A 26831-nucleotide genomic window follows, 5' to 3' on the forward strand; every position below is an offset into this window, starting at 1 on the left:
AATGTTTATTATTTTTTTGTTATGTGTGCCTGTGCCAAGTCTATCTGATATAGATATTTTTGTACACACCAAAGTACAAATTGTTTCTTCATATAAGCTTTGTTAGAGCAGTGAAATAATTCATTACCAAGTTGTTCGAAAATCATTACTCTGAGGGAAAGTCCGATTGTAAGATGGTGTAATTGAGAGTGAACATGATTGACAGCTGTGCACTTACAGTATACAACAAACTGATCACAGATCAGATAATCTTAAACTAAGAAATTCACTCCATGCAGACTCCACAGTAAAAGTGCACCAGAACACACGTGTTTCTCAATAGGACACCAGACAGATGCAGCCGTCATGGCTGAGATCATGCATAGATTACCAAATACATCATGGCAAAACAATAGCATGTTACAAATCACACGCTGCATTTTAGGCAAAGGTACCAGAAACAGTTTGTCACCTGAAATCGACAGATCTCTACACTCTTTTTCAGTGCATGACCACCATCACTAATCAACCATAAATAAATAAACAAATAAATAATTAGACTTTATAACAGAGAAATATGGAATTGCCTTACTTTAACTTTTACTGCAGCAACTTCCTTGTCATCTTACTGTCATGTGCTGTTTGTCGAGGTACTAGGAAACGATCCATGATTTTAAAGTGCTCCTTTCTTCTTAGTGATGTCCATGCAAAAAGTGCAAAGTTCTAAACCTTATAATGCAGATTAATATCCAATTATAAGGTAGGTAAATTATATCATTTTGGCCTGAGGTGAACAGATACATTATCTTGGGATGTGGTAAATCAAGATTGAGATATGTAACAGCAGCATACATTATAAGACACGCTTGCTTTCTTGATTTCTCTTACTCACTTACATACAGGCATACAAAGCTACTGTGTACTTTATAAGCAAAGCAAAGAAGAGAAAAGTAATTAACCCTTGTTTTCTATTGAAAAATGATAACATTGATGGCAATAACTGAGAAAAATAGCCTTGGAGACACCGACTGTAAGTTTTCTGGAAACAAAAAATGACAACAAACAAAAACATATGCCTAGGAATAGTCTTACCATCAGGCACATGGAGTCTGGTATGAGTGCTAATAATGCATATTAAGCATATTACCTTCTGTTCCACATCTGTCTATGCCTTCTACACAGATCTGCTGTGAGTGATTGAATCATGTACTTGTCTTCTAATCCTGACCAAAACCTATAAAAATTCCTTTAATATTCCTACACCATTTTAGGAAGAACCAGGCCTTTCGTGATACACATAGATGAATGAATCATGTACAGCTGTAGCCATATAAACCACACCTTGAACAAAAATGCAGTCCCAGTCAGCCCACAACCAGTAAATGCCAGAGGTCTGCATCTTAGAGTAAGATTGGAACACATTCTATTGCTAGACAAAGGATAGTCCAAAAACAACGAGTAATTTCAAATAAATCTACAAAGCATTGGAGAATGAAAATAGCAAACTTTTTTGAGGGATTTTGAATGTTGAATCTGCATGCTATGTTCAGACGGTACATGATGTTTATATTAATTTGCTCTACTTTTGCATAAATTTGTATCCACATTACCTGTAAAGTCACTTTTCTATGAAGACTAATAAGCACAAATAGGAAAAAGCCAGACCTTATCCTTAGAAAAACTAAGCATGAACACAAAGTCTAAACTGCACTTCACTGTATAAGAGATATTTCGATAGAGTGTAGTTTATAGCGGTTTTTAGCTGCCAGAGAAAAAGAGAAAAACAACGAGAGGGACAGAGCAAGAGAGAGAGAGAGAGAGACAGAGAGAGAGAGAGAGACAGAGAGAGAGAGAGAGAGAGAGAGAGAGAGAGAGAGAGAGAGAGAGAGAGAGAGAGAGAGAGAGAGAGAGAAAGAGAGAGAAAGGACAGAGAGTGACAAAAGTGTGTACATTGAAAACAAGCTCCAAAGCACTTTTTCTGCATAGTAAACAATACAATTGCATCCTGTTTCCTTTTGAAAAACTAACAAACATATAACAAACAATTCAGAAAGGAGCAAAGCCAGCAGAGGCAAAAAACAGCAGGAGTGGTTTAAGAGGATAAAAGCAAAATGTCATCCAGGACTCTGATATTCAGCCAAAAAATTTTAGGAACCAGTGATGATGATGGGAAGGCCTCAGGCAAGAATTGTGAAAGGAGCTATTTGGTGCAGAGCAGGGCTGCCCACTCAAGAGCCACTGTACTTTAAAGAGTTTGAGCCTCACTATCTGATTAAACAGCAAGAAAACCAGCACAGTGGGAAGCATGTGTTGAAGGGTTAGTAAAGCGTAGCCATCCAAAGCTGCAGCATGGATATGCATGCATGACTAAATGCAAAGATTTTGCAGTTCCTGTACGGTCATCCTCTGTGCCTGTTTTCACATGTGCTCTCGCATTGGTTATTTATTTCTTGTTGTGTGCATGAATGTGCATATGATATGTCTTTCTGTTAGGCAAAGCTAAGGCCACTCATGGTGATAACGCTTGCCATTTTTCTTCCTCTCCTTCTGCAGGTGCTCCAGCTCTGCTTCATACATCATCTCCTGCATGAGGTACTTCTCCCTGCGCATGCGTTCACATAGGTCTTTAGGCATGTCTGGGATTAGATGAGCAATGAAGGTCTTAATGCCAAACACCAGGTGCTGAGGACAAAAAGGACGGCACATGATCACATGGCATGTACTGTACATGAAATACAAAGTACTATTTTTATTTGTATTTGACTCACTTCAAAAACGATGATGAAGGCCAGTCTGGCGGCAAGCACATGCCAGAACTGAAGGGTGAATTCATAGGGCTGTGAGCTCCATGGGGGAGCTCTGTAGTCCCGATATCTGCACAGATGAACAGACCAGGGCATTGATCCCCCTCAATACATACAGATGTATTCCAGTCTTTCATGCACACAAACCACACTTATATTTGTACCTGCAGTATCGGGTTTCATACTGACTTCCGTTCTTTGGCTCTCCCATATCAAACACAGACAGACTACTGTTCATATATCCTCTCAGGCATCTGCACACACACATACACACTGTAGTTTGTAATTTCAGACCATGCTTAAACACTTAATGAAGATGACTATGTTGAATTGTCCTCACACTATTTACCTTTCATGGGTAATCCCAGTTTATTCATTCAAAAATCTTTTCTTTACTTCAGTAGTGATCTTTACTTACAAATAATATGTTATATGCAAAAAAGGTATATCCTTACTGTTCATGTTGGTAGCCCTTGTCCACACAGGGCCCATATTTGAAGGCATAGACAAATCGTGGAATGTAGTCAGATGTGATGGCAATGACAAATGCATTGGTAATGACAGCCACTACACCAATACCCTCCAGGATCCCATGCCAGATTCCTGAGCAGAGAGGAAAAAGTGGTCAAATTATACTTCTAAGTTGAACAAAAACATTTGAAAAGTTTTAAAAAGGCAATGAGTGATGATGAGCTTAAACTGATAAACTAGACTAAAACGTTGTACTGACTGACCAATATCAGTCGCTCTTGCTGGCATGGGTCTCCTCCACTGTGTCACAAATTTGTAGGCATCTAGTCTGATCTCGATTATGTTATTGAGCAGAGCCAGCAAAGGAGCCAGAGGAAATGCCGCCACAAAGATGGTGGTGAAACCAAACTGGAGCACTGCACAGAAGCGTCATGAGAATTACAGCAGATATAAATCTATAGAATATGCACAAATTTATTTGTTTAATGGTCATTAGAACATTTAAAACAGACATTTTGTAGTTATGAAAACATTGTTAGTTCGGAAAACATCTGACAGCATTTTATGTGCATTTACTTAAAATGAATGTACTAATGTAAAGAATTACTAATGTAAACCTACCATGCAACTTTGTCACAATGTCATTAAATAAAGAAATATTAAAAATGTCAAAAAGAATAACTGAAGAAAGCACATTTGAAACAGAACAATCAGAAGTGACTGATGTGATTTGTCTCAATCTGCAATGCACTGAGTAATCCTTAGTGCCGCATAGGAGACAGCTTAGGTGTCAATGAGCACCCAGATACAGTGTGGACATCAGTTTCATACCAAACCTAATAACATAATAAAAGCCTTCTTGGTGTGGACATGAGGCAAAAAACCTTTCCTCCTTTCTGGCCTCTGAAACATTTTCTTTTTTCTGATTTGTCCTCATTTCATCACACTGTCAACTTTTCCTTTTATGGAGTTTTATGTGTCACTAACTGCATATAAGATGTGACGTGCACATGCTTTGCACTTTACAGGTGACTGTCATTCATCAACAAACACACAAGTACACACTAAATCAGAATTTCAGAAATCTGGCAACAATGCTTAGTTATGGTTTGGCCTGTAAAAACATTTACACTCATCTTTACTTAAAAATTGATTAAAAGGACTACGGTTTCTATAATCGCAACACAATGTTGATTAAAGTTACACATTAAAGAACAGTGTTTTATTCAGAAGATTTCTAATGTTTCACTACAGCTGTTAATAGCTTATTTATGGATGCATGTGTAAGAAGCAGCAGGAAGTCATGTTTTATATCTGCTCTCACCCATCTCTAGATACTCATCCACCAGGCCGTGAGCATTCATGGGTTGCAGGTTCCAGTCTTTATCCCATTGAGGCAGCTGCTCTTTGCTTTCCACATTATTCTGTTCTCCTGCTCGCCTCATCTTCCGCCGAGACCACCAGTTCTGTAATAGCCTGAAGTAATAAAATACAGTATGTAAATGACTGAAACTTAGCAAATTAAGACATAACACTTAAAGATGCTAACTAACCACTATAATACAGAACATGAATGAACGCTAAAATCACGTTACTATACATCGTAGGCCTCTGATAAAACAAATTACTGTTGATTGTAAAAGATTATTCACCCTTATACAAGATATTTAAGGACTTATATAAATATTGGTGTGTAAAAATACAGATAAACTTGATAACACCACCAAAAAAACCCTTCAAGTTGATTTCTATGGAGGTTTTTGGTGCAAAAAAAGTTTGTCTTGTTCATTTAGAGCATATGGCTTAATGAATATTCACTCTCATTTGTTACTTCTTTAAAGGGAAAATTGAAAATTCTTTTTAAATCACAATTCAATTTACTCTGAAAATAATTTTCATAAATAGAAGCTGTATGTACAAATGTACCAAAGCTGAGGTAAAACACAGAAACCCATTCCTGATATTTGAGGACAAAGTTATACCATTTACCGTGTATTCATAATGAGATGATTTATATAAATAATGCATTAATGTCTCAAAATGATCAAAACTTTAATCAAAATGGGAAGTCATTCTGATCACACACTGTCACTGCTATACTCTTGCTATACTCACTGTCACTGCTATACTCTTATACACGCAGGCTCTTTGAGATCTGAAATCACTGCAGCGAAAAAGAAGAATAAATACAAGCAAAAAAAACCCAAACCTCTTTATAAAATGTTTTACCCTTATTTCATTTGTCACCTGTAACACCTACACTGACCATGCTCACAGTGTTCCAGACTACATGTGCAATTTACAGCTTGTTATTTGGGATCTCAATAAATTCGGAATTAGGGATTTTCAATTACTTTCAAATAGCATATTTCTCTGAGATATCATTACTAAAAAAGTTATCATGTTAACAGTTCAAGGTTTGCTCACAGCTTTTCTTTCTCAATGACATCATTCTGTTCAATCATCTGAACAGCTTCAGCTTTAGCTGTCTTGTTGGTCTTGGTGGATTGTTATACCCTCAGTACACATTTCTTAGAATGTAGTTATTTTGAATTTCTTAAAAATTGTTTATATATGAAGACATGTCTGGATATTTAATTCAGTTATTCAAGACACAGTGAAATAAACAACTAACTAACGGCTAATAATCTATAGATTATAGGATACAGAAATGACTGTTAGTTGATTATAGTTGCTATTAACAATGTTTTAATCATAGTCTGTGTCCCACTCCAGGCATTTCACAGCATGTAAGCAGTGCTGTAATGTGACTGTATGTGACGTGGCCATTTGCTTCAGAACTGCAGTGAGAAGCAAAACTCATTCAACCGTGAAACCTGGAACTGAAAGCACACTCCCTTCCTGCATCGTATCACTGCTCAGGCACACTCTTCCTGTGTCAATTTCAAACTAAACTCATTCTTCACAAGCAAAACAAACAAAATCCCTTTTCTCATCTTGAATAAATGTACAAAATAAGCACTTTTATTAAAAAAAAAAAAACGTCACCCCTGCAAAATCGGGAAGAACAAAGAGGTCATTGAAACACACGGTGAGTACAAATAAAGCAGGAGTGTTAACAAAGCCTCTTCTCAAATGCAATACTCACGGGTAGCCCAGCTCCATGAAGTTATTCCAAATCTGTTTTAACACCATGATCACTCCCATTTGCAAGCATAAATCTATCAGACAACCACTAGGATGGCACTGGGAATGAAACACAAAATGAACAGCATAAATAAGTTTAACACATCTCATTAGAACACATTTGTCATATTACAAAGCTGCAGTAAATCATTCTCAAAGATTTTACAGTAAGCGGGTAATTCCTGAAACAATAACATAATCATTTATGCTTTTGGAACGTTCACTAGGTTGCCATTTAGGCCTGAGGAGACTCAGGGCAATTACACTGAGCCCAAGAAAAAAGCCACTGCTGGCCAGAATCCATATAAGGAGTCCATTATCTTCTGTTTATGGGAGCTCTCTTTCATTTATGTTGATTACAAAGGAGTCTTATTCAGTAATGTGCATCAGCATTCCCATCAATATGGAGCTTAACAGTGATGCAGTAATGTTATGTGAGGACGCTGATGGTGCTGCATCGTGGGAGAACTACAGTATAGCAACCTGGCGCAGCACAGCCTCACTCACCTCCTCCATTCTCCAGCGGTTAAACAGCTTATTATAATCTCCAGGCCTGCCTGCAAACCTGTGAACACACACACACACACAAACATGTCTCTGAAATTCGATTAGCCACACTGCAATATCATTCCATGATAATAAAAGAGAGAAAAAAAGCTTTCATATTTCACAGGGAGACAACATCATAATGCTTCAAGCTAACAGTAATCAAGGAGAGAACAAAATACACTGGGTATTTGCAAATGCTTTAACGTGGAAATAAATAGAAAAAAAAAACAGATAAAAAGTCTAATCAAAAGATATAAAAGGCAGTAATTATTTACAGAGAACTATTTCAGGAATGTAGTAGATGCTTAAAATTACTTCAAATAAACTCGGTAGCTCACAGTTTCACAATTTAATCACCTTCCTAAGAAGAAAGCAATGTAGAATGTGGAGCTGTTCAGGTTGACAAACTGGAAGAGAAACATCTTGAGGGCAAAGCTGTTCTCCCATTCAGATTCGGTCCGTGGGTGTTCTGAAACACAAAACAGAGGACCATAACTTTTTTGTGTTTTTTTTAGCTGGCATATGCAAGACATTAGAGAAACCCCCACCATGGGCAGGATCTAAAGCTAAAATCAACACGTCTGAGTGAAAATGCCTTTCGGGAATCCAACCCTCCCTTTCTTTAACCTTGTGGATTAACATTCCATTACTGAGAAAGCCTCAAACACTCAGATATTTAAAACTTACCTAGATTTGTTAACAGATAGGCCACTTTCTCGTAAACCTGCCAGAATACAGAGAATTCGTACAAAAACATTAGAACACATAACGTCCACAGACATTTATTCACAAATATAACAAATGTTTAAGTTATACATCTTGGAATAATATAGCACTATATTCTCCCTTTTCCACCCTGAAATGATGGGAGATGCAAACTATCTTTATTCACTTTATTGTGAATATCAACGTGAAAATCATAAGGAATTTGAAAGAATCTCCATTGTCAGTACTTTGTAACAAAGGTAAAAGTAGACATTAGATTTTCAGATATAGGAAAGTCTTCAGGACATATTGTAGAGCTTTGTGGTTTCTCAGTACCAAGACAATCCACATGCATCTCTTATTTAACTTAAACAAAGTGATAAAAATAAGCAGCTGATGATGAAATGGCTATTTTAGATGTGTGGTTTTAAAAAAAAATAGCAGGTAGATTATAGCATGCTTTCTGGGAAACTTGTTTTTATTCTCCTGTTACTGCAGATAAAATCTCAGATGACTGGGTTTTTATTCATTATATGGTCAGTTACATAATATGATTCATTACTTAGGACAAAATTACAAAAAAATGGCATGTTGACTGAATTAATATTTTGATTTTTTTTCCCTATTAACACATGCAATACATGTGTTATGCAATGTAAGATGTGTCTTTTGCACAATATTATATATATTTAATATTTTGGCTTCCAAGAAAATTATTAATAGAACTGTTTAAATCTGGCATTGCAAATATATTAACAGTGCTAAAATCTCTTTTCAAATTGTGAACACTATGTAAAGAACAGAGGCTGACCACATTGAGAGACATGATAATCATGAAGTTGATGCAGACTCCAGTGCCAGAGGTGGCAAATTGCCAGTTCTTCTTTACAAACTCCCACTGGAAGGAGGCAAACTTCTCCATGGCAATGAGCCGGAACACCACCACAGCGAACACTGCTGTCAGCACCAGGGAAATCTGAAATGTAGAGACAATTAGGTGCTGAAATTTACTCCATTGACATAAGGTGAACACTGTGGAAAAAAGTAAGGATAATGAACGTTTTTATGTAAAAAGACTAATATTTACATAATAAATCATAAAGCTTATGGAAGGCCAATTCTTTTCTTCAAACAGCCTTTTGAACCTCATACAATAGCCAGCAGGGGGAGACAATCATCTGTGGCAGTTTAAACAGTGCCGAGATGGTTCTCTAGGGTAGTGTGGTAACAGTCAGCTAGGAAATATAGTTTAATACTACATTATTAACTACAAGTATCATACTCTAAGTTAATATGCTAGGTATTACTTCATGATATTATATGGCTTCTGTGCAGAGGATGAAGTATAAAAACTAATTAAAGTTAAATAATATAGATTAGACAAAATGAGTTATTCAACTGGAGAAAATGGCTTACCATAAAGAAGATCCCAGACACAGAGACCATAAGGCGACTGAGTTTGTCACTGAATGGCTGGAAAGGTTCTGGTTTGCCTGAGATTGGGTTCACTCTCTCCTTCCGCGAGTACTTTGCTTCAAACTGGGGCCGTAGTTCCTCCTTCTCAACACAATCATGTTATATAGATATAAAGATATTGTCAAGATATTTTTTTTCTTTTTACCAAATACACAGTGCATTGTTATTCCACACACAGATAGCTGGCATCATCATTTGTTTTCACTAGATCTGTCAACCTATCCCAGGAAGACAGTGTTAATGATGATGACGAAGCTCTTATGTCATTCGTATAAGGAGCATTTTTCCTGCATATACATCAGTCGGCTCTAAGTTATTTGCTAAGAGGCTGATTCAGCAATATGACAAACATCTTTTAAGACACCAAGAACAACCATGGAGGATCAGTCTCATGTAAAACAGTGCAGATGAGCCTGAACCATAGACATACATATTGCAGACCTAAATGGCTAATAATATTATTTTATACACAGCAGTATAGAGCTCTGACAATATGATCACAAGACAATATGAAAAAAAAACTGTTAAAACTATTACACTATAAGCATACCTCCAAAACAACAAAAATGTCATGTTTTCACAACAAATCATGTGGCAAGACCTTTTATGCATAAATGCTTTTTCATTGCTTTATGCATTCAGAAAACATAGGTTTTGCATTTATTGTACAGGTTCACACTAACAAATAGCTAAGTTAGCTGCTATATTAGATCATTATATGCCAAACCTCAATTAAGCAAGAAGGACAACTTGCAAAATAAAGTCACTGCTATAGCCAGAGGGTATTTATGAGTATAAATTACTAGGGTGATTTACAAGGTGACAGTATATCATATATCAGAAACCTTTTTTTTACATAAAAATCATATTATATTAGTGTAAATTCCTTTACAAATAATAATACAAAATAATAATAATAATAAAAAAACAACATTTGTCTATAGGGACACTTCATTGAAATGATAGCTTACTCCCTCAGATATGAAGATATCTTGTATGTATATATCTATGTTCTGACCTCTGACACTGATTCTGTCCAGACAATGTTGGCTCATTATGTATGAAATAATGTTCTTTAGTAAGACCACATTTAAAGTCCAACAGCAAACAACACCCTGTACATCGTCAGATGCTTTTACATGCAACAACTAAATGATTAATGTGTGGTAACCGCAGCAAACAGCACAGCATGCACCGAGCATGACATGATATCGATAGAAAGCACACTCACTGAACACACCATGACACAGGATTTACACTAAAGGAAACACAACAAATAGCACACATATTGGCCAAATACTTCACGTACTCAATGTTGATTAGTTATTGTCAGTCAACTTAGCAAAGTGTTTGTCCCTTATAATGTTTATGGGAAAGTGGAAAAGAAGAAAATGCCTGTCTCATACTAGCCTTTGCAAATGAAGCTGAGTGTTAGTAAATAAACAGAGAATCACAGTCTGAGGTGACTGCTGTATTTCAGATGAGTCTCACCTCTTCTTCCTCCCAGTCAATTAAATCCCAGTCATAGGTCAGTTCTGCTCTTCTTCTTTTCCAGAACTCAAGGAAGACTGTGGCTGTAGAAGAAGAAAGTAAAACACCAATCCATGAAGGCATACAATATAAAGAGAACTGGCAATGCATTTATAAAATTACACCCAACACACTTCTTCCATGCTTCTTCCATATGCACAAATATTGTGTGTTTGTGTGTGTCTGTATATACCTATATATCGATAGATAGATAGATAGATAGATAGATAGATAGATAGATAGACAGATAGATAGATAGATAGATAGATAGATAGATAGATAGATAGATAGATAGATAGATAGACAGACAGATAGATAGATAGATAGATAGATAGATAGATAGATAGATAGATAGATAGATAGATAGATAGATTGATTGATTGATTATTGTTCATATCACTTGCTGACTAATATACTCACGTAAAATGTAGATGATTTGCATGGGATCTATTTACCAGCCTTCATTTTTTTTACAGTGAATATACTGCTCAACATGCAAAACATAATGGGACACAAATCCTAGTTGTGTCATTTGTTAAGGAGGTGTTGAATGATGTTGTAAGTGCAGCTTTTATAATGCTTGACCCACTATTGTTCAAATTGTGCAAATGAAAGCATAAGTGAACAATAGCAATCCTTTTTTTATGCTCTTGAGCCTTTTTTCAGCTCTACCGGAAAGACTGTCTACTTTCTTCTGCCTTTTTTAGGCCCCACATATCTTAGCCACTGCCCCTGTAGTTTGTAACACAAAGGATCTTATCCTGGACATCCAGACTAAAGAACACTTCCTACTCTCAAGCTGTCAGGCTTCTTACACCTGCACACTGTGTCTTCACCAGCTTCCTGCACAAAAACACTGGACTCCCACATACTACACCAAACTGTGAGTCCCTTACACACCCACTCACTGCAGAACAGGAGCTGACTTGTGCTCAGGGTGTTATACAATATTGTAGAACCACATTGTCCTTACTACTGATTACACACTGTATACAGTATTTGCATACTTGCTCTTTACGCCATATTTTTGTCTACATATGCAGTACATTGTAATTTATTCTGTTCTACAGTTAGATTTAGAACTGTATTAATTGTCATGTTTCTCAGAGAGAAATTGTGCCATTTGTCCATATAGCTGTGATTTAATGATTTCCGATTCATGTGATTAACGTCTTTATGCAGAACATGTTCATTTGTGAGGGGTGCCAGGTGGTACAGTGGGTTGTGTTTTAATGTGTCACAGCTCCAGGGTTCCTGGTTCTACCCTGAACTCAGTTTACTGCCTGTGGCGTGAGTTTATTATGATTTCTCTGTGTGAGTGGGTTTTAAGCAGGTTTTTCACTTTCTTTCTACATCCCAATACATGCTGGTAGACGAAATGGCTCTAGAAAAATTGCCCCAAGGTGTGAATGTATAAGTGCATGATTCCATTTAATGGACAAAACACCAGTTAGGAAATATATTTTAGAAGAACAGTGTTCATGGCTCCAGTCCAGTTTGAGAGACTCGATGCCAGGGCACAATGAAGCTGTTTTAGCAGCTCTTAAAGGTTGAACGCATTGCTATCACGATGTGTCATTCTTCTTTCACAGTTATTGTTTACATTTATTTTTTCCATCTCTGGAGCCAGGAAGCATGAAACATTTATGATATTTTTTCTGTAGTGTACTGGCAATGATTTTGTGGTATTCCAGAATTTATTGACATCAAATGCTGTGCTAGTTTGGCTTCAGTGTGGGTTAGTGTTTGTGTGTGATTTTTTTAAACAGAAAGGGGAAAAATGTATTGTACCATGTATGTACTGTATACTGAATTTATCCAGCTTAATATTTATTTATGTTAATCAAACACATTCACTCTACAAAGCAGAGCTGATGAAAACTGGCTGATGTGACAGACAGATCCAAATCATGCTCACTGCAATGCTGGCTCCATGGTGCTTAGGTTCATTCAAATCAGCATGAGTAAGACAGGGTGTGAGAGAGAAGTATAGCGTGTAATGCTGCAAAGACGGCTTGCCTGTAGGTTTTCTCAGACTCAGACACTCACATAGATGCCAAAGTAAGCACAGGACAAGTTTTTTCTGATAGCTTCCTGACACCTCAGGTTGTTTTTTCTCTCTCAAACAAGCAGCCTACTTGCCTCTCCAGGGAAGTGTTTCATTAGCATTAGCCAGTCAATTACACTCTGTTCTGCATCAACAATTAGATGATGTATAATAAGAGTAGGACACTTGGACATTGATGCTTCCATTTATTTATCCATTTATTCAAGATGTAATTAACTCTGATTTTTAACTAAAGCTTAATGCCATTCTGAAAATCAAAGTTCTTCCACTTACATGGGAAATGGGAAAAACAATAATTACTGCTAACTCACCCCATATTGCCATGAAAATGGCAAAGAAGACTGTGCCACCATTATCAAACAGATGAGTCACCTAAAAGTCAGTTAAAAGATAAAAATGATCAAAACAAAAAAGGCTCACTTAAACACTCAATATATAAGTGGCTAAAACGGTTAACTTTAGCCTCGTCCATTTTTGGTCACTAATTAAATGGTAATAAATACTCCCCAGATTATCTCCTAGACAAAATTTGCACTTTGAGACCTGGGCACATGGGAATGGACAATATAAGGAATGCAAATTCAGTGGCTTTCACATATTTAACAAAAGGCAATTTTCATTGTACGTTGCATATATTAAGCAAAATTATTTAAAACAAACTAGAATATACACATATAAACATAATCACTGTATTTGTATCTCAGGGCAGTAGGGCAGTAATAGATACCAGATACTGTTAATGCCTTAGTTTTCTTTATTGTCTAGGTGTAATTTACATATACATATTTACCTTTGCATAGACACAGCTGTCACTGAGTTTCCAGGCGCTGCAGTTCTCTTCACACATGGGGCACATGATGGTAGTGTTGGCCTCACAGATCTCTTTACTGTAGATACAAAGAGAACTTGCTTCTTAGCACAGTTTTAAAATGGCTCACTGGCCTCTCAGGTATCTCTCGCTAGAAACAAGACATATTTTGAGTTAACAGTCTCTGAAGTCTTTTAATTTTTTTTTGAATAACAGTTAAACCAAACGCTAGTCATGGTTATTTGATACAGGGGGCAGGATTGATGATGGGGTCTGTATCGACTGACCTCACTTGGCTGGAGTCCATGGTGAAGAGGCCATAGAGGAAGACAAAAAGACCAACCAGTGCTGCCGGGATCAACATACCCGTGTACCAACCGAGCCATGCAAAATACAGGCCAATCTTTTCCCCAAAGTATCGCCTGCGAGAAAGAGAGTGAGAGAGAGAATGAGAGAGAGAGAGAGAGAGAGAGAGAGAGAGAGAGAGCGAGAGATGAGGGGTGTATATATACAGTTATATGTATATAATACACAAAACAGTGATATATAAACAAATATTTACATATACAAATATATGCAACTGTTGTTGCATGACTAAAGGCCTGCTGATGTGGAGGGTAAGAAAGTAGTGCACATTGTTAAATTTAGCGAGCAATTAGTTGTCCCAAGTGGCAAAACAGAAATGTGTTTTCCCTATTGTTTAGAGATCACAAGTTCAAATTAGAGCAATTGTGGCTGCGAGCCAAAGGAATTAATAATAAACTGGCTGTGCTTTTGAAAACATATTGCTGTTGGTTTCCCTTATTTTGTGCATGTGTTAACCTTCACCCTTCCCATCACTTTCCCCTCCATTATACAGCTGGTAGCTGTAGAATATGTGCTATGAGGTTGGTGAATGAGAATTGGCAAGTGAACAAAATGATTATTCACCATATACCTGAAAATAAATATATAATGCCATGTCAAAATATACCCCCAGGAACTAAATACTACTTATCGTGAATTACAATGTGCACCAGAAAGGTTTACAAATTTACTAATTAGATTCAGAATAAATATTGTACTATAGCACTAACATACCATTCTAGACATTTTTGCATAACTACATGCTTGAATATCTGTGGAATTCCATGCATGGTATATACTGTATCAGACATTTCTGGTAAACATAATATAATACAGTAAATTGCTGTACTTTCAATGCCACTGTTTCACAAATTATTTTGTTGTAAAATTAGTCAAAATAAGTCTAAACATGGGAATTCTATATGAGGTCAGGATTAGTGACTTCCCTGGGAGGAAACACAGAAAGTTCCCCATAGTTGCTGGCTCTGCAGACTAGGAAACACAATTTTTATATCTGCCCCAGATATACATCTGAAAGCTCTAAACTAAGGAGAGCTGGCTGAATTCCAGGATATACTTGTGAAGTTGGTATGCCATACACTGCACAAGTAAAGGAAGCATCCAGAAAAGAGAAAATATCTGAAAGGGTAGGTTTCAACAATTGGCATTACTAAGCTAATACTAAGCCTCAGCTACATGCAAACAAGAGGCTGAGGTGAACGCAGGAACCAGAGACTTCTTTCGGAAGTAACACTGCTACATTAGGCTTAACTCTGACACTTCCTCTGAACTGCATTTGCAATTTCAAAAGTTTATAAATGAACACTGTAAACATCCTGAACTGTGTCATTTCTAGCAGACTGTTTAGACTGAATCTGCATTAAACAACTTCATGTGTGTCTGTATTACTGCTTCACCTCAGCAAAGCTTTACAACTGACAATTAAATGGGCTGACAACTGCAATAGCCGCAGGATATTGTTTACCGTATAAGGTCCAAAGGCTGGTATTTGTACCAGATGCCCCAGCGAGCCCATCTCTCATAAAGCAGGTGCCTGTGGTTCTGAGCCCCATGGGTCTTTATTGGGTGTCTGCTTTTGTAGCTTCCCTGTAACACAATGGTGCTTAAAATAAATGTATAAATATGCAACAGTATTGTTGTTTCTGACAAAAATACACTATAAAATAAAAACAGTATGTTAAAGTGATAATGAGCTCACCTCATGAGGGGGAAACGCAGCCTCATATGTGTTATTACCAAGTAAACGGTTGATACCTTATTACAAAGAGACACAGGCATAAATGCATTGGTAGCTGGTTAGTCAACAGATTAAACATTTTTCTAAAGATGAATTTAGTTCACTGAATGTATGCAATCACCGAAACATAATAATACATCACTGTTACCGGATACAAACATGTTTGATAAAGCATTATTACTCAGTGGGGTTGTGGCACCTACAGGAATATAATCCAACTTCGCACAGCAACTGATTACACTAATAAGCTCTCTCCTCAAAGCAGTGAAGTTAATTTGGGAAATCAAGTGTGCTATTACATTAGAATAAATACCTGCAGATACTGCAACCCTGCATGGATACAGGCTTTAGTGTCTTAGGAAAAAGTACTGAAACTAAAGTTTGCAATCCATACAGTTACTCAAAGCACAGGAGACGACAACATACTGTATGTTTTACAGAAAGAAGGGATGTATCGATTTAAAAGTTGGTATAAAGGCTGAAATGCTGCCTTATTTTGACGTATTTCCATCAACTAAAGAATGTTCTGCTGTGAATAGATGTGATGCTGACTGAATCAACTGAGATTTTTCACATAAAACAGAACACAAATTGTCCTAAAGCCACAAAGTCACCATTGGGTTTCATGTTTCACTGAAGCAAGCAGGCTCAGAAGCCTCAGGCTTCTTCTCAAGTTAGAAGGTACTATTAAGTTATAGAAGAAACTATGAAGATAAAAACGTTCCTGCTATTATAAAACCAGCTGCTATAATAACAAGCTTGCTATTAGACCATTGATCGTTCACTGTTAGAAAACTTGTCAGAAAAAAACATCAACATTATAAGTAAAATTAAAACACAAAGGTTGCAGCAACATTTCAGGAACGTCTGTGAAACACATTCAGAACATCAGATGTCACCGTTTTATGTGAAAATTGTATTTGAAGCAAATGTTCTGAAATCATAATATTATAGTCAGCTGTTAACTAATGACATTTGAGACAATAATCACATATTGTGCACAGCTTATTGTGACCTGTTTTGCAAAATTCAGAGGCTGGTAAAAACAAACAGGATTTTGGGAGTAGGAGAAATTATTCACACACCTAAAAATATATATTTCCACAGCAGTCCTTTGCATAGTTAAATGATTTAGTTTTCAACTTGAATTCTACCTTAACCTTTTCTGAAAAGGTAAATGCTTTGCCACTATAAAACATTTACTGTCAAATATACTGTAAAACAGCTGACTGGCAGGGGGATTGCAGGTAAAGTGCTTAATGCAAGTATCATGCATAGTGTAAAATGGCACATAATCCATTGCTTACAACTGAGACAGGATACAACTGAGCAGAAGGTAGAGTCTTGCTCAAGGACCCAACCACAGTATCTTAGCAGTGCTGGGATTTAAACACACAGCCTTACCACTAAGCCACCACAACTAACTCAGCCTGCTTGGGTTGACAACTTTGCACTGATCTAACCACCAACACCAATGAAAACTACAAACATAGAAAGTTATTATTAGCCTAAATTGTCAATAAAGGGCACAAAATAATCCATTAATTTGTTGATGTCCACACAAGGAGACCTTATACCATTCTTAAGCCTTTCTAAGTTAGAAAATAAGTGCATGTAAAAAACTGTGAGGGAACAATATACAGGTACTGACACATACAACACAAGCCTTATTCTATCTTTGAATAAATTTAATGGGGTTTCTTATACCTCCATAAATTATTTTGTTTTTCACACCTCAAGTCTTTATTTACACCTGTAAGGATTATGAAACGCCAGAGCATAAAATTTATGTTTATTCTCTCATAAGACCTTTTGATATTAATTTCACAGAAAGAGGATTTTGGTGAAATAAGAGTATCCTGGTGGCTGGCAGTGTTGTATAAAGTATTAGAAAGCAATACTTGAGTAAAAGTACAAGTATCGTACTAGAAAAAGACTTTGGTAGAAGTGAAAGTTACCTTTTAGAATATTACTCAAGTAAAAGTCTTAAAGTATCTGATATATACTGTACTTAAGTAACAAAAGTAATTTTCTGATATTTAATGTACTTAAGTATTCGAAGTAAAAGTAAAAAGTAATATTTCAGTGATTTTCGGTAGGCATAAGCGCAGGGGCGGTTCTAGGATTTCATCTTTAGGGGGTTTTAGCCCTCAGTGAGAATTTAAAACAAGAAGAGTTTTATATTATATATTATATGACTACATAGTAAGCTAAAAGTTATGGTATTATTAAATGGCAAAAGTGGACACCAAAATTTTGTGCATGATGTAATGATGCTAGTCTTGAATCAAATCAGTTCATGTATGTGTGCATTCTCTACAAACAGTGTGTCCAATGAATACAGTCATTAATAAAAAATATTCACAAGACAAAGACCAAATCAATAAATGTTATTTTTATTTAGTATTGAATGGATTGTTTGCATTAATATTTTGTTTGTTTTACAACTCTGGTAGTAAAAGTGAAAGTTGACATAAATTTAAATAGTGAAGTAAAGTACAGATACGTGAAATTTCTACTTAAGTACAGTAACGAAGTATTTGTACTCCGTTACATTACAACACTGTATAGAACTGACCAAAAACTAATAATATATAATATATACTTTCTGTATATCTATATACTATGCATGATACTTGCATTAAGTACTTTACTGGCAATCCCCTGCCAGTCAGTTGTTTTACATTATATTTTACAGTAAATGTTTCATAGTGACAAAGCATTTACCTTTTCAGAAAAGGTTAAGGTAGAATTTAATTTAACTTAATTTAACAAAGCTAAACTTTTCGCACTGATTTAATGATCAGCACTCTTTCTTCATGCATGTTGAGCATCGCTCACTTCATAGGTCACGTGACATATGATTAAACTTCTAAACTACATAACTACATAAAGAATGTATAGCCCTAAACCTTTCCACATTTTGAAAATTCCCACTTTATCATGCAATACCATGTGACCTGTGAGCCCAATTGGTAATGCGTGAAAAAGTGGGAGTTTTCAAAATGTGGAAAGGTTTAGGGCTATACATTCTTTATTCTACAAACCTCCTTAGGTCTAAAACCTTTGCATGTCTCAACAGCAGTCATGTGACTGTGCCTATACTGACATTAAGATGAAGGTGCTGCTAACGGGCTGCATGAATATTTTTATTCATGTGAGAGGAAAGCAGAGAACCTGGAGGAAAGGAAATCCATGTGGATGTAAAGAGAACATGCAAAAACCTCACAGAGCCATATCGGGATCAATCCCACAGGTATTACTTCCAATTTAGTTCCTCCTTGAACTTTTCCACATTTTGTAGTGCTATAACCTGGAACTGAAATACACCTTGGAATTATATTATATCAAGAATCTACACAATAATTGTAATATTGAAGCTTGCAAAATAATATACAAATAAGAAAATTAAAAGATGTGCTTTAATGAATATTCATCCACTGAATATAAAGCCTCTGAATTAGTTCCGGTGCAGAAATGTCACATGAAGGCCAAAGCACTAAAAAAGTTTAGGTCACCTTATTTTGAATCGTTATCCATGGTCTCTTGGTTGTTTCTCTGATTAGTCCTTTCTTTATCTGGTCACTGAAATTTGATGGACGGCAGTCCTTGTGATTGCGCCAATTCTTTCTGATTTTCTTTATGGATTTAATGGTGCTGTGCAGTATGTTCAAAGTTTGGGATAGTTTTCAAAATCAAACCAGAACTTTGTCCCAGATTTAAATGAGTAAATAAATGCAATCACAACAGTTATATTTTATAAATAATTTTTCAAACTATTTAAATTTAACCCCACTGCAGCAGCCTAGTCTATTTTGTGTTTATAAAATCACTATTCACTATTAGATAAATGTGATTTCTAGGCTCAAAATATAAAATATGGAAAAGTTAAAGCATACTAAAGACTGTAATAAAGTAAGCCAATGTACAAAGTGCTGATCACATTCTGCCAGATGGAGATAATGGATATTGGCTCTCATTTTACTGCTATAAAACTATATGCTCATGCACTGGATGACAAAGCACTATATGAGTGTATTATTTTGAAACCTGTAATTAGTGACTAGATTTCAGATATTATTTTGCCATTGAAGAGATGTCCAAATATTCCAGAAAATCCAAGGTTATCCAAAGAATAGCTCTTTATTTCCCATAATATGTTTATAAAAAAAAAAATGTTAGCACAAACTAACAAGTGTGCATTATGTGGATTTGACATGGGGATTTCAATCACAAGGATTTGTGAAGGATTTACACTTCTTAGGTCAATCTGATCTAGTCTAGTGCTGAATGGAGGGTCCTATAATATTACCAAGAAAATCCCACAGTGACACCCTTGGACCTTTAATCAGAACAGATCAGACACAGAACATACAAGCATGGAAAATAAAAACAGACTAACAGAGTTTGTTGTTTCTGAAAGGTGAAAAATTAGAGCATTGTGAGGGATGAGATGATGCAGAAAAAAGCAATATATCAGTTAAATAGCACTAGGAATGTGTTTGCTTGTCTGATTTGTCAGAAACAAATATAAACATTCCATGATGGCCAACATTTTCTAACCAATTAGATTTGAGAATTCTTCAGCATTGTGTTTCATTTATCAAAGAACAAATTTACTGCAATTAATTATTTTTTTCTTAACTATGTTATCATCATAGGCAGTGTTGCAAATATTTGACAGTATGTGCTTAAAATCTACTGTATAATGACCATATTGTGGAAATATAAATGAATGTTTCTTACTATATTAATTGATAAATACAGAATAAACTGTGAACGTACATTTTACTTTTGGTCTATTTAGAGATCATGACAGGTTTTTGCTGCTTAGAAAAAAATCAATGCTAATCGATATAGAATACCAACGATCAGGCATTTGAGATTAACCAATAATGGATCTAAAAATATCAAGACAAATAGAAAATAGAAAGAAATGACTATAGACTGGACACTCAGTAAAACATGCTACTGTAAATACAGAGAAGAAGAGAATGGTGCAATGAAGCTTAATGAGTTCTGTGGGAAGATTATATCTGTGGCTTACCCATCTTTGACTTGCCATCTTCATACTTTGTGCGCTGTAATACGTGATGTACTATTCGGCTTCGTGTGGAGTTGGAGAAGAAGGAATCTCGGTTGTTGATGGTAAAACTACAATAATAATATAGAAAGGTATATAAATTTAGCTGCAGTAATTTTCCTACTAAGCCCAAAAACAATCTTGTATAAGCTTGTGTTTGTTTTGGGCTACTCATAAAAACAAAAGATATTTAATCTACATATTATTGCTGCCAATTTTCTGATGGTGGAGTTTTATTATGCCCCCATTGGGAACATACACTGATATTACAATAAGGACATTTAGTAGGAAAACACATAGTGCTTAGAAATGAATGTATTACTACTGAGAAATCTTTTTCCTCTTACACAGACATGCATTCCCGGAGCCGACAGTATATGGGACATCAACTTAAATTAAATATCCCACCCTTGAGGGGGAAAAGAGAATCTATTTTAAAAATCGTTTGATTTACTCGTTTACTCCAAAAGAGACAGAGAGAAACAGAGAGAAATGAAATAAGGATGTGTTTAGACAGCACATCTGTTAAAGCAGAGAGGTTCAATCTTATCATTGTATATCTTCTACAGCTCCTGTGAAACCACACAAACATTAATGTTATACATGTTTTGTAAGTTTTCTGTGGAGTTATATTCAGTCCTATTTATCAGCTCAGGATAAGATCAATAACCAATGTTTTAGCACAGGGAAATGTGCATTGGTTTCTAATGGACAGGCCTTATTATCTCAAACTTTATGTATAAGGCTTATTTGATCCTCAGACAGACAGTAAAACACTTACCTAAGTGAAGTTTATTTCTACACTAAACACATAAATAATCATTCATTTTAATCAAATTTATGCTAATTAATTTCACAACCATCTTAATGACTGAAGACTTGATGGTGTGAAAAGCATCATTTCATCACTGCTTAACTGCTACTGATTAAAATGATATTGCTTAACATCCCAGAACATATTGCATTGTACAGAACCTTACTGAGAACACTCTGAATGCTGTATATTTTGGCAGAATTCCTGTAAAACATATTTTTTATAGTACTTACACACAAATAAACTCATACAGTATATATATATAGAAATATAGATAACACTACATAAATAATGTTGCACCTTAGTATGTTTGTTTCCACTATTTACCACTATGTGTTAATTCATACATTATCTAACAAACATGTACTTAAGGTAAAGTGTTATTCATGCATGAATTAATAAGACTCATGTTGTAGTTAAGGTTAGGTGTTTATTAATTTGTGATTAGTACATTACCCTATCATTAATTCAGTAAGTAAGTAAGTATTAGTTCAGGTATTAATGCATCATTATACTGTATGTATGTGTTACCCACATACAAATATGAGTTTGAATGGACCATAAAAAAAGAGAAAGAAGAACACTGCTTAATTCAAGTTTATCATCTCATCAATCTGTATCAGCAGGCTAAAGAATAGCAACTTCTGGCCTGACTAGATTAATTTTCACAAAATATCACTACTGATATCCACTCTGAGGCTACTCACAGGCCCTAAATTGCTTTATTACCAACAGAAAAAGTGATTAAAGCAACACTTCCCACTCACTGCCCAGGGGAACTCTGTGCATTAGGATAGCAAGATTTTACAGCAAGGTTGTCAATGCAGATTCTGAGTAAAGTGCTGGTCACTTTCTGGTAAATGGAAAGAGAATGGATTTTGGCAGCTCTCATTTCATACAGATATATACTATGTGCTTTGAAAGCACTTACGATATTAAACTTGTCAAATTCACTGCCTTTCTGTTATTCTCTGGAAAACCCTACAGGAGTGTAACAGTTATAGTTTGGCAGTTACAAAAATGTGCATGAACGCTTACAACTAATCTTGATAAAAAACTGAGACCCTAAAAAGGAGCACGGAAGTAGTATGAACTGGCAAACTGGCAGTCTGAGTGATGCAAAAGAGGCTCACTGATGCATTCTGGCCCTGCTGAAGGGGGCAGTGTAGCAATCTGTCTCCTCCAGATCGGGCAACGCCTCCTTATCCAGCTTCATTGGGTTCCTAGGCAGCCAAGTCTTTATTTGACGGCACCTCAAATGAAATCGACTACAGAAAGAGAGAGTGACAAAAGCGCGAAGGAGAAAAAAGACAAAGAAACAGAGATAGTGAGAGGCAGAAGTAGAAGGAATCATGAAATTGGGATTCCAGAAATGTAGAGCAGTAGATTCAAATGTTCAGTAAAGACTCGATAATTTCTGTTTATGAGTTGGAAAAATGGGCAAAAAACTGAAATTTACTAAAATTTACTATACTCCATTTGGATTTTGTTACGTTTCAGAATCTAAAAAACTTTAAAATAAAAATGTGTATACTATACACTAAAATACTATTTGTATTTAAAATAATATTTGACCAAAAATTTTAAATGGGGATCTACAATACAATGTTTTTCAAGAGGCAAATCCCCTCTAATCCATTTGACACTAGGCCGATTAACACAGAGGTGAGCCAGTCCTTAGGGATCCCAAAAACAGTAATAATCTAATTTAATGAAATTTGAACCAAACTCTATTCAACCTCCACGGTCATTGCACTCCATTGCCCTCTCCACAGGCACAGATCAGCATGCAGATGAATCAGTGATACAGAGTTACTGCTTGTGTATTAATTTACAGGCCTGGATGAACAGTTTTATTTTATCGACCAAAACATACCTTCCCATCGTCTTCTTTTTCCAGTCTGATAAGTAGCACTTTTTTCTATAAACCAAAAGGCATTAAAATCGAAGTGAGGCTTGAAATTATTCCTCAAGAACCACAATGCAAATTCTGAAAGGAGTTTAAGAAGAGAGGGTAAAGAAATGTAAAAGTTCTCTGACCTGCACCTAAAAGGCATTCTGATGTTCATCTGCTCTGCGTATTTACACAGTGTGTCCCATGGAGCATGTATCTTTACAAACATTATGTCATGGTTGGTTAAAGAGGGCTGAAAGAGAAGGAAGTGCTTTTATTTTAATCTCCACATCACAGAGGAATTAGATGCTGGATATAAGAATAACAATATGATATAGTATGTTATAGGTGAGATGCATGTTATATAATATGTTATAACTTACTTTTGATAGAGTCACTCATAAAATTCTATTTAAAGTGAACAAGTGATTATTTTAATAGAAGTGGCTGAGTTCTGAAGCATTAACAGGACTATTGTGTGGAAATACGGCTCGAAACTCCCTTGGCAAAAATAGAGCATCTGGCTGTAGTGAATTTGAATGCATTTCCACTCTGAGTAACATAAATATTCACTCTCCTGCTCCTCCTCTAGACACCTAACTGAAAGCCCATTAAGAGCCGCTCCATCTCCACTCAAATACCTCTTTTTCCAGCATCAGTCCCTCTGCACGCAGGTTCCTCTCAAAAGTGCATCTCTTCTCAACCTGAGGACTGGACTTCTTATACACCAGAATGTAGTCAATTCGTTTCTTACCATCTCGAAACAAAAGCCCTTTGGTGTTTACTGGATTAGTTCCCTGAAAATGAGAATATATATTAGCATAAATGAAAATTCTTCCATTGCAGCAAGCTCTAATAATTATGCAAATATTCACAGAATGTTGATGGGGATGCCTCCTGTACCAACAACTCTTTCTTCTTCCCAATTTATATGCCTTACATACGCTTAAAATATACTTCAAAAAAGGGAAGTTGTTTAAGAAAAGCTATCATTCATTGGTCCGTGCTATGACCTTAATTCTGTTTAGACTACTTCCAAAATATGTCATCTATGTTACTATTTCTTAGCTATTATCTTCAGGATTTTGTGTGCTAATGTGTGCACAGTCTGAACATAACATATATTCATTAGGTATAACACAAAATGCACCGGGAAGCTCTTTTGTTGGGTAAGTTGCACTCTTTGAGCAGGACTGTATGAAGTATAGGAAGAGGAAGAGCAGTATACCCGTACGGAGTCCATACGAGCCTCCAGCTTGCCTCTTGATGCAGGCTTCTGCTGGATGAGCAGCGACTCATCTGTTTTAGACTCATACACTGCTGTCTCCATCTCCTCTACATGCTGGTCATTACTAACATCTACAGATAGATAGATAGATAGAGAGAGAGAGAGAGAGAGAGAGAGAGAGAGAGAGAGAGAGAGAGAGAGAGAGAGAGAGAGAGAGAGAGAGAGAGAGAGAGGGCAAGCATCCACAGTGTTCGATGGAATACACAGTATATTGTCATTTAGAGAGTTATTTAGTATTCAGCATTTTTATCAGTAGCTAATTATGTATCACTGCAAATAGCAACATTGAGCAGGAGCTCACAACATTGAAACTAGACACGGGCATAAACACACAACGATAAACTGTTAAAATCATCATGCCCTTTGGCATCTTTTGCCCTTAAAATTTTTTTTTCCCAAAGTTACAGCAGGTTTAACGGAGATCTCTTTATCTTGAATAGATCATAACATCCACAAGCATCCCTGAGTAACAGCTGCCTGCTACTGAGGATGATTAAATGATGAAAAGAGTTTATCTGTAGTTGATACTGCTAGCACAGCTCTACACTGCAAAAGACAAGACTTTAGGTGAAACATAGCTGAATGTGACAATTAAAATGAATGTGCTTATCAATCGGTGAAAAAGATAGAAATAGGTGATGAAATGTGTGATAGTGTCATGTGCTTTTGTTTATGTTTTGTGTTTGTATAATGTGTTTGCCCTGCCTGATTCCTAGCCTTTTCCTGCCTCTACACACCTGATCCTTGTGTTTCACTAATTACCTCCTACCTGTTTATACCTGTTGTCTTGCATGTGTTTTTTGCTGAGTCCTTGTTGTTGTGCATCATTTGTTGCCTTAGTGTTCTCTGTTTTATGTTTTTGGTTTTCTTTCATCTTGTTTTGTATTTTAGTTGCTCAGTTTTTCCCCTAGTCTGTTGGTTTTGTGGCTTCATTAAAAAACTTCTATCCCTGCATTTGCGTCTTGATTCTGTTCCCACAGAAACTCCCACATCTGATAGAAATAGATGATGAAAAATAAAGGATATAATAACAGTTATTTGTTAGTGTACCATATTGTTGTATTGTACTGTACATGATTTGGATACTAATTGTTATGCAGTCAGATATTCTTGAGGAGATGTCGTTTAAAGCAGCAGCCTAATGTGTTCTAAAGCTTCCAGCATCCTTCTAATAGTATCGATGTAATAGAATGATTATTAAGTGCCCTGGCACTACCCTAAACACAACCAACTCTACTTTAATCAATTTATTTCTCCACTTGAACTAACTAGGTCAATATACACTTCCCACAGTTAGTTCAATCCTCTATAGAAAATTGAATATTCCCTCAGCAATAAACACCAAGAATAATGATGTGATTTAGAGTAGATTTTTTAATACACGCTTGGCCACAGTCATTTTTAATTTTCTATGTGAGGTCCAGTAGCAGATGATCAAATTAAACTAAATGTTTAATTAACATTTGTCATTTAGCAATGTGTCAATGAAACTATAGCAAGAAATCATGCTATAGTTTCATTGACACATTGCTAAATGACAAATGTTAACTCTCTGATACAATGAGGAAATGTTTACATTTGTATAATCTAGGTAATAAAACTGGTTGAAGGGCTGTATTCAAAGTTGGCATGGGGAATGCTCATATTCACTGACATGCTACTCATGTATGTAAGTACATTTTCAGATTGTGCAAATGACATTGTGGTTGCAAGATGAGTAGATATGCCTTTGGTCAAAGGCTTTCAATAGTGACTAGATCACTGACTTTAAAGACCAGCACTTTACTTTAAGGCTAATAAACAGGTACAGAAAATGCATACGCAGGAAGAAAACTCATAGCACTGTGTAATGTAAACCAAAGTTTTCTAAAAAATAAAGCTGGAAAGCTTTAAAATAAATATATACGCAGTTCACATCTATACATATTTACTTTGATTTAACAATATGGTTTCTATCCTCATTATTCTGTAGCTTATGGCATTTGATCCAGCACATCGTAATATTTTATGTTTTTACATATTCTGCACTGACAGTGAATTGTGTGCAACTCTGAAATTGATGCTGAATACAGGTCTCTAGCATCAGGTAACAAAGCATCAAATTTGTACTA

General features: G+C 35.9%; 1 protein-coding gene across 2 annotated transcripts in view; it reads right to left on the minus strand.

The window, feature by feature from the left end:
• Nucleotides 1-53: 53 nt before the first annotated feature.
• The window catches only part of ano3 (anoctamin 3), a 40906-nt gene continuing 14128 nt past the window's right edge, over nt 54-26831 (minus strand). For both annotated transcript variants that reach the window (XM_060886243.1, XM_060886244.1), the window contains exons 3-26: nt 24661-24791; nt 24074-24229; nt 23579-23685; nt 23415-23459; nt 22672-22806; nt 20689-20795; nt 15603-15658; nt 15369-15490; nt 13825-13959; nt 13520-13616; nt 13041-13101; nt 10623-10705; nt 9072-9212; nt 8467-8631; nt 7638-7674; nt 7308-7419; nt 6909-6966; nt 6364-6461; nt 4579-4730; nt 3518-3670; nt 3239-3386; nt 2948-3037; nt 2748-2853; nt 54-2661 (exon numbers count right to left, since the gene is read on the minus strand). In XM_060886243.1, the coding sequence (XP_060742226.1) occupies nt 2479-2661; nt 2748-2853; nt 2948-3037; nt 3239-3386; nt 3518-3670; nt 4579-4730; nt 6364-6461; nt 6909-6966; nt 7308-7419; nt 7638-7674; nt 8467-8631; nt 9072-9212; nt 10623-10705; nt 13041-13101; nt 13520-13616; nt 13825-13959; nt 15369-15490; nt 15603-15658; nt 20689-20795; nt 22672-22806; nt 23415-23459; nt 23579-23685; nt 24074-24229; nt 24661-24791 (2678 nt within the window). In that variant the 3' untranslated portion in view covers nt 54-2478. The remainder of the gene's footprint in view (nt 2662-2747; nt 2854-2947; nt 3038-3238; nt 3387-3517; nt 3671-4578; nt 4731-6363; nt 6462-6908; nt 6967-7307; nt 7420-7637; nt 7675-8466; nt 8632-9071; nt 9213-10622; nt 10706-13040; nt 13102-13519; nt 13617-13824; nt 13960-15368; nt 15491-15602; nt 15659-20688; nt 20796-22671; nt 22807-23414; nt 23460-23578; nt 23686-24073; nt 24230-24660; nt 24792-26831) is intronic.

This window comes from Tachysurus vachellii, chromosome 14, assembly GCF_030014155.1.
Source record: "Tachysurus vachellii isolate PV-2020 chromosome 14, HZAU_Pvac_v1, whole genome shotgun sequence".
NCBI lineage: Eukaryota > Metazoa > Chordata > Actinopteri > Siluriformes > Bagridae > Tachysurus > Tachysurus vachellii.